General features: G+C 37.7%; 1 protein-coding gene across 3 annotated transcripts in view; it reads right to left on the bottom strand.

The window, feature by feature from the left end:
- Nucleotides 1-16,831, bottom strand: part of LOC132861946 (protein phosphatase 1 regulatory subunit 12B) — an 81,755-nt gene that overhangs the window by 39,598 nt on the left and 25,326 nt on the right. For all 3 annotated transcript variants that reach the window (XM_060893681.1, XM_060893680.1, XM_060893679.1), the window contains exons 3-6: nt 14,797-14,810; nt 14,588-14,708; nt 3,983-4,087; nt 1,811-1,861 (exon numbers count right to left, since the gene is read on the bottom strand). In XM_060893681.1, coding sequence (XP_060749664.1) covers nt 1,811-1,861; nt 3,983-4,087; nt 14,588-14,708; nt 14,797-14,810 — 291 coding nt within the window. The remainder of the gene's footprint in view (nt 1-1,810; nt 1,862-3,982; nt 4,088-14,587; nt 14,709-14,796; nt 14,811-16,831) is intronic.

The following is a 16,831-nucleotide window of genomic DNA, read 5'->3' as shown; positions in this document are numbered from 1 at the left end:
CACCCCAAAGACAGTTACTGTAAATAGAGTTGTGCTCAAATGTTTGCATACCTTGGGAGAATTAATTCATTTATTATTTATTTATTTAAAAAATACATGAGTGTGAAGGCAAAACAAATTAATTTTATTTTTTTATAGGGCTCGGGTTAATATAAAGGTAAGGCATAAAAGAATGGCACAATCATCAAACAAAACATAACAAAAAAAAAAAAAGAAAGTAATCCCTGTTCAAAGGTTGCATACCTTTAGATCTTTATATCATGTATTTCCTTCTTTATCATCAATGATGGCATGCAGTCTTTTGTAATAATTGTGAATAATGTCCTTAATTCTCTCAGGTAGTATAGCTGACTATTCTTCTTGGCAATATGCCTCCAGTTCCTGTAAATATTTTGGTTGTCTTGCACAGACTGCATGTTTGAAATCTCCCCAAAGTGGCTCAATGACATTGACCCTCCAATCTTGCCTTGTGCTTTGAATCATTATCATGTTGGAACATCCAAGAGGTTCCCACGCGCAGCTTTCATGCTGTAGGATGCAAATTGTCTGCCAGAATTTTCTGATAACATGCTACATTCATATTGACATCAATTTTTTACTAACTATCCTGTGCCACTAGAGCTCACAGAGCCCCAAAACATTAGAGATCCAGCACCATGCTAATATTGTGGGGATGGATAAGTTTTCACCGTATGCCTTGTTGACTATTTTTCAAACATAGCGTTTATGGTTGTGATTATTAGGTTAAATTTTGGTCTCATCACTCCAAATGACTCCAGAAGCTGTGAGGCTTGTCTAGGTACTGTCTGGCATACTGAAGATGGCCACAGTAACGGCTTTATCCTTGCAACTCGACCATGCAGGTAATTTGTGTTCAAGTTCCTCCTTACTGTGCTTCTTGAGACAAAAACAACATTTTTCCAGAGCAGCCTGTATTTTCTCAAAGTTGTTTATGGGGTTTTCTTCATGTCCCAAACAATTCTACTGACAGTAGTTTTTGGACATCCTAAGCGTGACTTAATATTAACAGAACCTCTTATTTTTCACCTGTTTATCAGAGTTTGAACAGTACTGAATTGCATTTTCAAGTGTTGAGATATATTTTTATACCCTTTTCTGCTTCACAAAGTTCAACTACCTTATTATGCAGGTCCATTGGCAGTTATTTTGTCTTCCCCATAGTGCAGTATCCAGCCAGGTCAGTGAAATAGTAAAACTCAGTGCACTAATTACAATTACAATAAGTCATAGGTTTGGAAACTTCCCTTTAATAGCCATTTCAACCTGTGTGTTTATAATGTGGGCAAACATTCAAAGATATAAGAAAGATTCAAAGATATTTGCAAAGATATATAAAATTTTGATCAGGGTTGTTTAGGTGATTTCAATTATTAGGTTTTATAAAGGAGTCAAACAACTATGTGATAATCACTTCATGTGACCACTATCCTTAAATCAGAAAACAGGTCTTTTGCATTAAAAGTCAAATTTTCCAAATAAATGGTAATGTTTAACTATTTATTTCAGGGTATGCAAATGTTTGAGCACAACTGTACCTTTGCTATATTTTTAAATATGACTGTATTTAATATTCAATAAAACCTAACAAGATTTAATTAAATCATTAAACATCCATTCATCATTAAAAAACTAAATACAAAAATTATTATTAAAATTTTATAGTATTTGGTATTACATAATAAACCATTTAATATTGTTTGCTGAACACATTTGAAAAAGAAAAAAAAAATCTAGAATTTTTTATAATCAAATACAAAATATTCTGACAGTTTATACTGATATAAAATACCATTTTTTCTGAATCAAATACAGTGGGCCCCTGAGATGTTCTCTCCTGCTTCTGAAACATGGAGAAAGAAAACATGGAGATTAAATATGAAATAATTACTGTTTCCTTTTGCTTATGTATGTGTCAAAAAACCTGTAAAAATGGATTTAAAATATGTTAAGTGATGTATGTAAACTCACTTTACATTTGTAAAATGTAAAAAGAGCAAACAGAAGAAAAATTTAAATCAAATCAATATTTAGTGATACCACCCCTCGAACCAACATCAGTTCTTACACTTGCACAAAGTCAGGTCAGGTGTATGATTAACCAATTATAGCAAGCAGGTACTAACAATCATAAATTTCATTTGTACGTTGAAACAGTCATTAACTGAAACCAAAACAGTTGTGTAGGAGGCTTAAAACTGGGTAAGGAACGTCCAAATTCTGCTATTAAAGTGAGGATGTAGAAGACACTTTCTTGTCACAGATCATACACCACTGCAAGACTAAGCAGAGCAACAAGACACAAGGTAGTGAATCAGCAAAATTTCTCCCAGACAAAGATTTCAATGCAGATTGGGGATTTAAGATATGCTGTTCAAGCTATTATGCAGTGTTTGGTCAAGGAAACTTAATTCAGCAGCATTAAAAGCCGTATCATGCTTGCTTCCCTTTGACATTGGAAGATGTCCAGCAGTGGCATCAGCACAGAACCGGTAGAAACCAGCAGGACCCTGGTACCTACTGCACAGTGAAGTCTGAGCAGAAGTGGTCTTCATGGAAGAATTACACCCAAAATCCATACCTACGACCTGGAAACAAAGCTAAATGACTCAATTAGGCACAAAAATATAGGAACTGGGTGCTTGCTGCTGGAGGGTTGTACAAAATGTGTCTGCAAGCAACAGTGAAGCATTGTGGAGGTTTCTTGCAAGTTTAGGGTTGTATTGCTACAGATGGATTTGGAAATTTGTTCAGGATTAATGGTGTCCTCAATGCTGACTAATACAGGTAATTAATTATCCATCATGCACTACCATCAAGGATGTGTCTAATTGGCCCCAAAATTATTCTGCAGCTGGACATTGACCCCAAGCATACTGCCAATTTCATTAAAAACTATCTTCAATGTAAAGAAAAACAAGGAGTCCTGAAAGAGATGGTTTGATCCACATAGAGATGTTATCTCGTTGACTCTGGGATTACATGAAGAGGCATATTGATTTGAGGCAGCCTTCTTCCACAGAAGCTCCGTGGTTACGTAGAAGAATTGATGCTGTTTTCGAGACAAAGAGTTGTCACCCCAAATACTGATTTGATTTGGACTTTTGTTCATTTACTTTTCATTTTGTTATTGAGAAAACATCCAAGCATGTCTTGACCTCCAAGATTTTATATAACCCTAACCTTGCTTGGACGTTCTCTGCAGCTTTTATAAATATTATTGACTATTAATGACTTACCTATTTATTTCCTGAATGTTACGTTTGGCTTTATGTAATCCTTATCTTTTCTTTTTCTGCTCAGTTTGTTATTTTCTGTGTTTATACTGCAATGTCATGTTCTTGTTTTCTTTCTATTATCTTTTCCCTGTCTGTGTTTTTTGTGTTGCATCACACTTTACACACTGGTTGATTTATAAGTAATAATATGGTGTGAAATTAAACCAATGCAGGATGGAATATAGGGGGCACAGTGGCTTAGTGGTTAGCACGTTCACCTCACACCTCCAGGGTTGGGAGTTCAATTCACACCTTCGCCTTGTGTGTGTGGCGTTTGCATTTTCTCCCCGTGCCTTGGGGTTTTCCTTCGGGTACTCCGGTTTCCTCCCCCGGTCCAAAGACATGCATGGAAGGTTGATTGGCATCTCTGGGAAAATTGTCCGTAGTGTGTGATTGCGTGAGTGAATGAGAGTGTGTGTGCCCTGCGAGGGGTTGGCACTCCTTCCAGGGTGTATCCTGCCTTGATGCCCGATGACGCCTGAGATAGGCACAGGCTCCCCGTGACTCAACATAGTTCGGATGAGTGATGAGTGAGTGAGTGAGTGAGTGAGTGAGTGAGTGAGTGAGGATGGAATATGAAATAGAACATTAAGGCTATCATAAAGCTAGAAGTTATCTCAACTTCTGAAGTTTATAGCCAGTGGAAATTAACTACTTCCTCTGTCTTTGGATTGGTGTTGTCTTACCTCTGTGACTTTGTCTAGTTGCAAGCGGAATTTAGCCAGATCTTGCTTACTATCTTCTAGAGAAGTCTTGAGCCTCTCATTTTCTCCTTGTGCCTCCTCATACAGCTATCAAAAATAAAACCAAGCATTGAGTCCAGTTATATATCTTCAACAAAAAAATGATTTGTTGTATTGTGCTTCATCAAAAATAAAGCTGGTAATGACAGACATTTCTAAGTCTCAAAATTTATTTAAAACGCCTAGTGGAGACTTGAGACTACCTCAGCTGAAGGGACCTCAAGACCAAGCATCCATGAAACTGAGGGCTTTTCTAGAGTTTACATTTCACAAAACAAAAAACACTGTACATATCAAAATTAAATACAGAAAAGCTGCTTCTGTAATTGATAGACTTCTTACATGCTAGACATGCTGTGCTTTGATCAAATGCCAACATAAACAATTATGGGATCACAAGTTCCAAATTTAAAATAAATTTAGTAGTCAATTCAATTCAATTTATTTGTATAGCGCTTTTAACAATTTCACATTGTCTCAAAGCAGCTTTATAGAAGTATGGAAACAGAAGAGAGCGAGAAAAAGAAATAAATATATAATAATAAAAAGAAGAAAAAATAAGGATAAAAACAAAAACAAATGAATATACACAATTAAAGTTTAAACTTAATTTAAAAAGATTAGAGAGAAAAATTAGGTGTAATCTTAGGTGTAATGACTGTAATCAGGTTATGGACAATGTAAATTATGTGCAAAGTGCAGACAGGGACTCTGGCAACACTAGCTATGAAAGCATAACTAAAAGTCTGGAGCGAGAATGCGTGACAAACATGAGGGCTTCCTGGGATGTAAAGCGTCCTACCACTCCACAGTCTGCAAACCTGGGCGACTTGTGAGGGTGGTAAGCCGACAGCATCCAGACATCATAGTTCACCAAACACTCTATGCCCATGAACCCTACAGATCTGCTCCTTTACCTAAGTAAAGCTATTCATAAAAAGCTAGACTAAACAAATGTGTTTTTAGTCTGAACTTAAATACTGAGACTGTGTCTGAGTCCCCCCAAACACTAATTGGAAGTCTGTTCCATAACTGTGGGGCTCTGTGAGAAAAAGCTTTGCCCCTGCTCTAGCCTTTTGTAGTTGAAGTACTACCAAATAGCTTGCACCTTTTGATTGATATAGGCATGACTGATCATAAAAAAAAAAAGATCTCCCAGGTACTGTGGCACAAGACCATTAAGTGCTTTATATGTTAATAATAGTATTTTATAATCAACACAAAACTTGTCTGGAAGCCAATGAAATGAGGATAAGATATGGGTGATATGTTCATATCTTCTAGTTCTAGTTCGGACTCTAGCTGCTGCGTTCTGGGCTAACTGTAGCGCGTTTATGCTCCTACTGGTACATCCAGACATTAAATTGTTACAATAATCCAACCTAGAGGTAACAAATGCACAAACTAGTGTTTCTGCATCATGTAATGACATCATATTTCTTATCTTAGCAATATTTCTGAAATGAAAGAAGGCTACCCTTGTGGTATTATTTATGTGAGCTTCAAATGAGAGACCGGTATCAATAATCACACCAAGGTCTTTTACTGCTGCACATAATGAATGACCATCCAGAGTTACTCTGTAATCAGAGAGCTTACTTCTGGCTGCCTGTGGACCTAGTAAAAGCACTTCTTGTCAGAGTTAAGCAGGAGGAAGTTAGTAAGCATCCACTGTCTAATGTCCATCTGACTTAGCGGAAACATACAGCTGTGTGTCATCAGCATAAAAGTGAAAGTCAATACCATGTTAACGAATAATTGCACCAAGGGGTAGCAATTATAGGGAGAAAAGCAAGGGGCCTAAAACACAACCTTGCAGAAGACCAAACATTACCTTAGTTTGTTTATAGTAATCACCATTTAGATCTACGAACTGATATTACTCTGTCAAATAAGACCCGATCCAGGAAAGGGCTCACCCTTTAACACCAACAACATGTTCTAGCCTATCAAGTAGAATAGCATGGTCAATGGTATCAAAAGCTGCACTAAGTTCAAGTAATACTAGCAAAGAGACACAACCCTGATCAGAGGCTAGTAACAGGTCATTTACAACTTTAACCAGCGCTGTTTCTGTTTCAGTGCCTGTAGGTATGAGCATAACTGCTGAGCTACAACCTTTTCTTGGATCTTGGAGATAAAGGGGAGGTTTGATATTGGCCTATAGTTGGACAGCTGGGTTGGGTCGAGGTCAGGTTTTTAAATCAAAGTTTTGATAACTGCTAAGCTTAAAAGATTTCGGCACATAGCCAGTGCTAAGGGAAGAATTTATCTTTAGAATAGGTTGGATATCTACTGGTAGTATCTGTTTAAAGAAACACGTGGTTAAAGGATCCAGTATGCAGGTTGATAATTTTGAAGAAGAAATCAGTGAAAATAAGTCAGTCTCTTAAAGGGGATTTTGTAGCTATGAAGGCTTTCCTTCCATGGTAATTGAAATACTGATAATTTAGTTTGATGCCATTTACGTTCTAATTTCCTAGCAGATTGTTTTAAATTTTGTGCGTTGTCTTTGTACCACGGTGTGAGTTTTTTCTCTCTAATTTTGTCAGCGATGCGGGGATAAAGACAGACCCAAATGCAAGATAGTGTTAAAAACACAAAACAGGGACAAAGACACGACACAAGACGCAACAAAGACCAAGGATGACAAATACATCAACATGGCTAAATACACATGACAATTAACACATGAGGAACATATGTGCAGAGGCAGGAGGAAGAGACAAGGGCAGGGCAGACACGTGAACACAGAACATAAACAAACGCACATGGCCAAAGTCCGGGCTGGATCCTGACAAATTACTTTCCTTTTAAGTGACGCAATATCAAGGGTGTAGTGAAACACTGACTCTATATAGTCAGTCACCTGCTCAAGTTCTGTCGTGTCAGATGGTGATCCAATCATGGATGATCATTCTGGAAGACTGTTGGTAAATCTCTCTGCAATAATGGCTATAAATGTGCGCTTAACACGGTGATGTGGCAAATCACAAATATCGTGTCCAATATAAATGAAATGAGAGAGTGGTCAGAGATAGCTTCTAATTGAGACACTGTGACTATATTTTCAATTTTTAATCTGAGGGTTAGAACGAGATCAAGAGTGTGAACTCCATTATGAGTGGGTCCTATTACATTCTGATTCACCCCTACTGAATCTATGATTATCAAAATGAATATTAAAGTCTCCACCAATTACTGCGTTGTCTAAAGAAAGTTGTTTCTTTAGACTAAGCAGTAATTGTTGGAGACTTTTATGTTTGCAATGAAATCTGCAAATTCACAGAGGAATTCAGAATATGGTCCAGGAGATCTGTAAATAACACTAAGAGCAACTGACTCAGAAGACTTATTTTTGTGGCTACATATATGTTTGTATAAAGTTCTTCGAATGAGTTAAACATGTGTCTAGATTCTTGCTTGTCATCAAGCTTATCATCATGAATCACTACGACACCTCCTCCCCTGCCTGTTGGGCGTGGTATACTTTTTTTTCTTTTTTAAACCTTCAGCTGTCTCTAACCAGTAACCAGATGTCACTCCCCTCCATGTTACCTGATATGAGCGTCCTTCCAGGTAGGAAGCAAACCATTCCCACTGACTCTCCACTGGCGTCCCACAGGGCTCAGTACTTGGTCCTCTTCTTTTCTCCCTGTATACTCACTCTCTTGGGGAAGTCATTTCCTCACATGGGTTCTCTTACCACTGCTATGCTGATGATACACAACTTATCTTCTCTTTCCCACCCTCAGATAACACAACTTCTGACCTGATCTCAGCATGTCTGCCAGAAATTTCATCATGGATGACTACTCATCAGTTAAAGCTCAATCCTAGCAAAACTGAACTGCTGTTCATCCCAGGTGATTCATCCCCAGGTCATGATCTTGCTATATCCTTGCACAACGATCTGATCTCCCCTTCAGCCACAGCTCGCAACCTTGGGGACAAGGACAATGGACAATCAACATTCTTTTTCCTCTCATGTTGCTAATGTGACTCGCTCATGTCGGTTTCTGCGGTACAACATTAGAAGGATTCGACCATTTCTGTCCACACAGGCTGCTCAGGTACTTGTTCAGTCTCTTGTCATTTCTAGACTGGATTACTGCAATGCACTGCTGGCAGGTCTACCTATGAACGCAATCCGTCCTCTGCAAATCCAAAATGCAGCTGCACAGCTTGTTTTCAACCTGCCAAAGTTCTTGCATACCACCCCGCTGCTGCGATCCCTCCACTGGCTTCCGGTAGCTGCACGCATCAGATTCAAAACATTGATGCTGGCCTACAAAGCCAAAAATGGACCAGCTCCCTCTTACCTCAAAGCCCTCATCACTCCTCGCACAGCACCCTCCGATCTACCAGCACTGCTCGACTGGTTCCACCATCTCTCAGGGTAAGAGGCAAGTATACTACAAGACTCTTCTCTGTACTGGCACCAAGGTGGTGGAATGAACTTCCCTAGAGGTCCGGACAGCTGAGTCACTGGATATTTTCAAGCGGCAGTTGAAGACCTACTTATTCAGGAAACACTTCAACTAGCACTTCTTTCCTTATCTTTTGCATTTAAAAAAAACAAAAAAAAAAACACCTTTTTCATTGTAACTCTGAAAAAATGTTTTAAACTCATGGTATCTTAAGTATGTAACTTAGTGATCCAGCATTACTGTATTCAATGTTAGAGATTTAAGCATTTATGTACGTCGCTCTGGATAAGGGCGTCTGCCAAATGCTGTAAATGTAAATGTAAATTCAAGGATAATTCATGCAATTGTATATTGTTTATTTCTTGTCTCTCCTTATTGTTCAAGTAGTTGATGTTGATTTGGGATTTAGAAAGTAATTAATAAGTAAATAGACCAAATTAGTAAGTAGACCAATACTTTCTAGAGATAGTAATAACTATTTTAGAGTAAATTCCTAACTGTTATAATATCAGAGGTGAAACTGGAAGAACAGTATTTTATTTTATCAGGAAACAACACAAAAATGGTCAGAAAGCGCTTAAGAGCGCCTGACCGCTCTGCAATCAGTAGCCTTACTAATATGTTCTGCATCACCAATGTTATACACAAAACTACAGTTTGCAAAGAAACGTAAGGCAACGCAAAGCATCTGCTCGGATGTAAGAGCATGGCCACGATGGCTGATGTAAGGATGGATGAGATTATGGATCTAGATTGACTGTAAGGAAAAACGGTATCGCTCAAATAAAAATGCATAGGGATGTGACAAAAATCCACTATGGCTCAAAAGAATTAATACAGACTCTTCATCAACAGGATCATCCATAAAAGGACAGTCATTTCATTTATTTTACATTTATGGCATTTAGCAGACCCCCTTACCCAGAGTGACTTATATTTTGTTTCAATTTATACAACTGAGCAATTGTGTCCAAAAAAAACTTAGTGGACCTGGGATTTGAACCCCTGACCTTCTGCTCAGTAGTCCAACACCTTAACCACTGAGCTACCACATCCCACATTGCTGCGAACTGCGTAACTGAAATGTGGGCAATGAATGAGGTGTTTAAACATCGCTTCCTCTTTAAAAAGGGGAAGAGACCGACAGAAACTCTGGGTTTACCGAAGAAAACCTGCTCCCGACCAGGTTAGGTTCACAGAGTAAGTTACTATGGTAACTGACTCTGAGTATAAGTTACCTCTCTTTCAGAAACGGGCTTGACTTAACCTGCTTTCTGGGGTTTAACTTACCTCCCTTTCTGAAATGGAAAAGCCAGAGTTTCCCTCATTTCAGGGTTAACATACTCAGAGTTTTCACTTAATCTGCTTTCTGAAACAGGCCCCTGGTGTAATTTGGTGGGTGTTTCTCACCCATGTTTCTCACTATAAAATTGTATTCTTTCTATTGAATAAGAATAATATTATTCTTTTTATTGATTCTATTGTCACAGATCATTTTGCATGATCATTTTCTTTTGTTGTTAATTACAGAATTTTCATTTGCTACAAGAATTATTTTGTTGTTGTTGTTGTTTTTTTCTACAAATCCAAATCCATCCAAGACAGGCCTCCAAAATAAATAATCTCAAAAAAGCTTTTACTGAGGTATGCTGATCATGGCAAACTTTCAGCTTGTTAAATGTGTTGAGTGCTGGATGTTTAGTCATTTTTCTCTGTTGTTAGTGATAGCTTTATTTGCCATAATTGTATCTTATTTAGTGCTCTGATGGATAATATTGCAGATTTAGAGGTGCATGCCCAGACACTAGAGAGAATTAGAAAGTGAAAGCAGCCTGGTTTCTGTTAGAAACAAAAATATGCCTTAGGGGAAGTCATTAATCCCTCAAATTGCATTAGAGCCCTCACAATGGGACAAATGTATGATATCTCAGTGGTATAATCCCAAAGCCATAGCTATTACTAATGCTCACCCACAGGCGAATCACACCTTTCTGCTTCTAGCATCTAACAGGTTTGCTCTCCTCAGTGAAGACCCAACTGAGAAGCCTGAAAGATGTCTGGCTGTAAAAGACTTATGGACGATGAAAATAACTATACCTTTAGGGGCACCAGCAGCTTTAGTTAAGTATATAATGGGAGCTAAGGGACCAAAGGCATCAAGTAATTTTAGGTCTTTGTGCATGAAGAGGTTTTCAAAATCAACAATATACCCATTTCATTCAGAGCTTTCTAAGAGTAATACTGCAGAGGTGCATAGAAGTTAGCAAAAGCAATGTTCTATAGCAATATGCCCTGGACCTTGCCAAATGTAGCATGATGATGATTCTTTCTGTAGGTTATGATTGTTGAACTGTTGGACATCCAGGTGCTGCTCTGGAAACAATGCAGGCTTTATTGATCATTTAAATTTATTTTGAGAGAAAGATTGACCAGTTAGGACAAGACAGCATCAATCCCAGTACGGAAGTGGTCGTAATTGCAGCATATTTCATATCCTAGGAACAATTCTAGTTAATTAGGAACAAAATCAAGAGTCAAGACCAGAAAGCACATAATCAGGCTAAACAGACCATTTGCTAGCCGCCTTGCCACTCAGGTCCTACCATATCACCAAATTAAGACTCCAATTTAGAAATGTATTTGGTTCCATTCAGGTTTTACTAGGGACTAATCAGAATGTAATAGGACACTCATGGAAGTTGTCTCACTCTTGATTTAAGACAATTTTATAGCCATGACAATATCCACATCAGATCAGTAATTAGAATGCTTTAAATAAATGGTTATGTTAGTGCCATGAAAAAAGACTGCCACTCATGGGTTTTACTTAAACATTGTGAGATTTGCACACACATTTGCTTGCTTCATTTGACCTGCAGGTTTTGCATTTGACGAATGTGCACTAGGGCAAAGAATAACAGTGTGCAAACAGTGACTTTGAAGAAAAAAAAACATGCAAGATGACAGGCATTAACCCCTTTACACTTGATTTTAGACCATCATTTGTGTAATATGAATGTTTACAATGAGCTCCCAATAATCTCATTAGATGGCTGCTTTCCATGAGGACATGTACAAGCTAAAGTGGGCATAGTGTGGTAAAACAGTTCCATCCAAGAATTACAACAGTTTCCATAATTAGTTAATAGGAAATAAACTATGTATGTTACAAACAGTGGTGTAGTCGGGGCCATACGCACATATACGGAGTATGCTTACTTTTTCCACAGGGCTGTTTTCGTATAACGACTTCTATGGCTTAATATTAGCGTATACCCTCGGTATACCCACTTGTTTTGCTGCTTAAAATGTCCATAATTTACCCTCATCTTTTCTTCCCCTTTAACTGCGTCGCATTTTTTAACTCACAAAACTTCGTTGTAATTGGTTAATTTTTATTTGAATTCCGCCCCCTTTCCCCGCACCCGACAGCTGTCATGTACCAACTTCACCAAGCATTTACAGGGAGGAGAGTTTACTTCATCAACAGAAGCCGGTGTCATGCTGAAGCAGACTTAAGTAAAGTTGGCCGCATATTTACAGATTTGAGTTTCCTGAGTCAATAACTCCTGAGCTAAATGCTCTTATTACACAAATAACACCTCTTTTTTTTATCGTAGTAATGTAGAGGAAGCTACAACCCAATTTTCCTCAAAATCAGCTTTCCTCCACAGTGGATAAAATACACAAATCTCTATATGCAGACGGCTGAGAGACAGGTTCCAAGGGACCGTCAGCAAAGTGCAAAACCCGAAAAGCGAATACTAAAAAACAGTCAATAACTTCACTGTAATGTCACCAAATTCAGCTCACACATCACTGATGTCCTGATAGTTATACTACAACACTTATTTTGAGAAACCTTGCTTTTTGATTATTTTTATTGTTTGCATTATAAACAATATACAACAATATGCATTTCACTGTGATGTAAACTTCAATGTGTAAATCAGCTTTTGTCAAACATATGTAATCCTGCTGCTTATATAAGAGCTATTACAGATATTGTTAAACTCTATGGTCTCTGTACTTGCTTTAGCTCAATGCACAATTCCAAGGGATATATCCGCTTGGTATTTGTGCTTCTGTCATCCCAAGGCATTTTATATGGAACCATTTTGAGCAGGTTCCACACTGAATCTATAAGGGGGAAATATGTAAATTATAGCTATTAAATATTTGCTTTAGGAATCCTGACATCCTAAATGACATTAATGTTAATGTCATGTAAATGCAAACATTGACTTCTGTGTATTGTTTTCGCTTTTCTTGTTTTGGCAGCGTGGCAGGGAACAGGGGGTTTAAGAGGTGGGTGGGGGTAGTAGTATACCACTTTTTTTTTTGAGGACTACACCACTGGTTACAAAGTACCTAGTGTTGCTTGAATCCATTATAGCCTTTGCAGTACAATTCCAATTTCATTTCATACACAAAGAATCTAAGTATAGATTCAAGAAATAATAAATACAAATGCAAAACGGAAAGTGCAATACCATTTGAATTTTGGCAGGCTCCATACACAACGTAAAGGAAGTGAAATATCAAACGGACTAACTGCTATTGCTATTTCTATATCACAGGGTAGTTTTTAAATAATGCAAGTGTAAGTGTATTATGAATTCACAATACACCTGAATAAAAAAGGAAAATTGTATGAGGAATATGGACTTTAAATATATAGTATACAAAGGGATAAATTGCACAGCAACTATATTGCCATTGGTATTATTTGATCATATTTCACCTATGAAACTTTCTTTTATCATGAGCTATAGATTTAAACATTGTGCAACATGTTTTTCCAGATCATTATCCACTGAATTCTTTGTTTGGAAGTGTTGTTCTATGTTGATTATTTAATGTAATCATTTATATGCTACATATTATTACATAATTTATTTCAACATATTAAGACATCCTATACAATTGTGTGCTGTAATTGGTGGCTGTCCTGCAGGACACTATGGATGATGCAGATGATGATGATGGATGATTTATTATTTCTATTTTTAGGTGATTAAAGCAACATGTTTACAGAAGCATTTGTGGGATGTGTAAGAAAACGGGTAGATGATACAGTCCACAAAACCATCATCAGAATGTTCCCCAATGAGAAGCCATAGATGGATAGAACAATCCAAAATAATCTGAAATATCTCAACACTGCCTAAAATCACGATATCACCAAGAATATGACAAGTACTTGTCTGCATCTGATGACATGTGCAGAGCAGTGAATGTGACAAAGTTACACTGCAGAAGAAAACTCAAGTAACAGGTACACTATGAGTTTGTGGAAGGGACTGAGAATAATTACAGAACTCCAGAACAGTACTCCAAAACAGTAAATGCTGAGCTCTTCTGTGGCAGATAAACTAAACACTAACATGATAAATTACTGTCCAGATAGCAATAATGTTATGAAACAGCAGTGAGTTTTAGATTCCAGGCTACACAAACAGGTACATTCAAAAGATCCTGATGAACAGTAGGTGGTGCAAGAATAATACTAGAATAAACAGTCTCTTCAATCTCTGTTATATATGTAACCCACTTATACTTCAGCCATCTTACAATAATAATGTAAGAAATTGACAGTACAAAAGGATAGTCACAGTTTCAACAGTGACTATAAAACGCCATTCTCCATTCTCCATAGCAGTGAATACAGTCTGGCAGACAGACTAAAGACTTTTTACACTTGCATCAGCACTAATGGCACTAGCAGTGCTAACAATGCTAACTTTGCTATAAGCAGCAGGCATGCAGAGAGTGTTAGAGTGGGAAATGTGTTCATCTTCTTGGTTTACAACATAAGTAAGCTTTTCAGAAAAATTAACACCAGGAAGGCAGCAGGACCAATTGGCATTTCATGTTTAATTTGAATTTCATATCAAACTTTGTGGCAACAGTTAGGGAAAGGCCCAAATTTTGGCCACGTAGTGTATAATCCCATTTATTGCCATCTCAAAGTTGTAACACTACTACAGTAACTGTGGAAATTTTGCTATACATAAACAGTATAAATTATAGGTCTGAGCTTGTTAACAGAGTTCTTATAATCTACACACAAGCTGTTCATTAAACACACAAGCTGTTCATTACTGTACTCAGTGACCTTCTTGTAGTCCTTGCTGGCAAAGTCAGTAGTCTTGTTTAGAAAATCCAGCTCCCGACCTGTGTAGAAGCTGGTATTACCAAGTGTTTCTGAAGCACTTTCCACTTCGCTGGTGTCACCCCTATAATAGAATGAGGGCAAATGGTATATTGTGGGTTTTTCTTTTCAAACTATGCAAAATAGTTGCAAGTATATTCTTCAGTACGTACCTAGATCTGCCATGCTGCAATAAAAATAGGTAGATGTGTTAAAGGTTACAGTAATTTCAACATGGATGTAACATTAACAAAGAAATAAATAAATCATAATTGAACATATCACTTAATAATAAACCTTTAAATAAAAATCAATATATATATAACCAATAGAATATAGTTCAAAACTCATATATAACTCTGTGAAATAAACAAGATTTTTTATTTTTTTTTTACATTTACTCAATGCAAACTTTTCATTTTTGATATATAGATGTAATTAATTGGTCTTACAAAAGATCTGAATGTGACAATTTTATTTGAGATGTCACTATTTTTAATTCAGTTCCATTTAATTGTATAGAGCCTCAAAGTATTGTCTCAAAGTATAGAAAAAGAAATGATTGAAAAGTTTAAAAGTAAATTGCTATTTATCGCTAACATCTATCCCTAATGAGCAATCATGAGTCGATGGTGGCAAGGAAAATCGCACTCAGATGATATGAGAAAGAAACCTTGGGCTCAGCACTTCTGCCGAGTACGAGTATTATACAAGTAATACAAGTCAATATCTGTGCTCGGATTGAATGAAAATCATCATTGAGTAGATCATCATCTGTGATAGGCTAGTCACCGCGCCCCTCCCCTACACACATACAGATGTATTGTGTTGCTGTGTCTCGCTCTGGGGTCTCATTTATAAAACTGTGCGTAGGATCCCTACTAAAAGTTTACGTACGCCCAAAAGCCAAAAATGGCGTACGCCAAAAAAAATTGCGATTTATAAAACCGTGCATACGCACTCCTCTAAGCAATGTTCCCTTTATAAATCACAGATCACCCACAGATGTGTGTACGTGAACCAGCCTCAAATCCCACCCTGTACACGCCCATTTTTAACCATAAATAGTCAATGCAAATCACTGCGCGGGCACAAGAGTGGACCTCGTTATAATGAGTTTCCTTTGCGCTCTGCGTGTTTAAAAATGGGGTGAGGAGCCAGCGTCTCAGGGGGTAGCCACTGTCGCCTGCAGGTTATAATTATATTAAAAGCAACATTGTAATAATTATATTAAAAACAAAATTGTTACAGTTGCTGCTTTTTAATATTGTTAAACTCACCAAGAAGCCAGTCATCACGTACTGTGCCTGCCAAGTCTGTTCCCTACACTACTATGTGTCAAGATAAAGGAATCATGTGTTGAACACAAAATTGAGGATTACTTATAGTTTTTTTTATATAAATAATTTACATGTCTGCCAATTCCCGCTGGAAGCCAAGAACCCCAGAGTGGTGAGGACTTGTATTTGGACTGGGATGGCATGGTTCCGGCATGTTGCCCTCTCTAATACTGGAACCAATTCAACACATAGATCTAAGAGCACAGCTCTAGGGAATCTAAATCGGCTTATTAGCCAGTCATCATAATGGGCCAGGAAATCATCACGGTCCCTGAAAACTCGTTCTCTCCTTATTCTGCCATTGGCGTAATCCTCCAACAGTGCCAGCACTGCCATCATGAAGCATTACATACCCGGGTCACCGGAGGATTTATATGTTTCTAGCAATTAGACTGATCGTTAACACCTTGACAAAATCACAGAATTAATTTGTGGGCGAAAATTTAAGACGAAAATGTTATAGTGAACACATGCTTCTTCATGATGGTTTTGTAATGAACACCGTAATAGGACCGATGATGAGTAGCGATTGTGCTTCATGACTGTATTTGCAGACTTTGACATTTTATGATATATGTAAATTAAGGAAAATATTTCGTTTTTACACTGTGCTCTGTATTTCATGCTATTCTGTATCACATGCGCCATCACACGCGCCATCTCCTCCTGCGCTCCTGTTGTGGACAATGTGACCGTAAGGCAGCGCTGATTATTCATTCATTCATTCACTCATTCATTCATTCATCTTCTACCGCTTATCCGAACTACTCGGGTCATGGGGAGCCTGTGCCTATCCTCAGGCGTCATTGGGCATCAAGGCAGGATACAGTACACCCTGGACGGAGTAGCACTGATTATTAGTGTTCAA

The sequence above is a fragment of the Tachysurus vachellii genome, chromosome 19 (assembly GCF_030014155.1).
Source record: "Tachysurus vachellii isolate PV-2020 chromosome 19, HZAU_Pvac_v1, whole genome shotgun sequence".
Classification (NCBI taxonomy): domain Eukaryota; kingdom Metazoa; phylum Chordata; class Actinopteri; order Siluriformes; family Bagridae; genus Tachysurus; species Tachysurus vachellii.
Note: the sequence above shows the minus strand (reverse complement) of the source record. Positions and strands in the feature narration are given on the sequence as shown.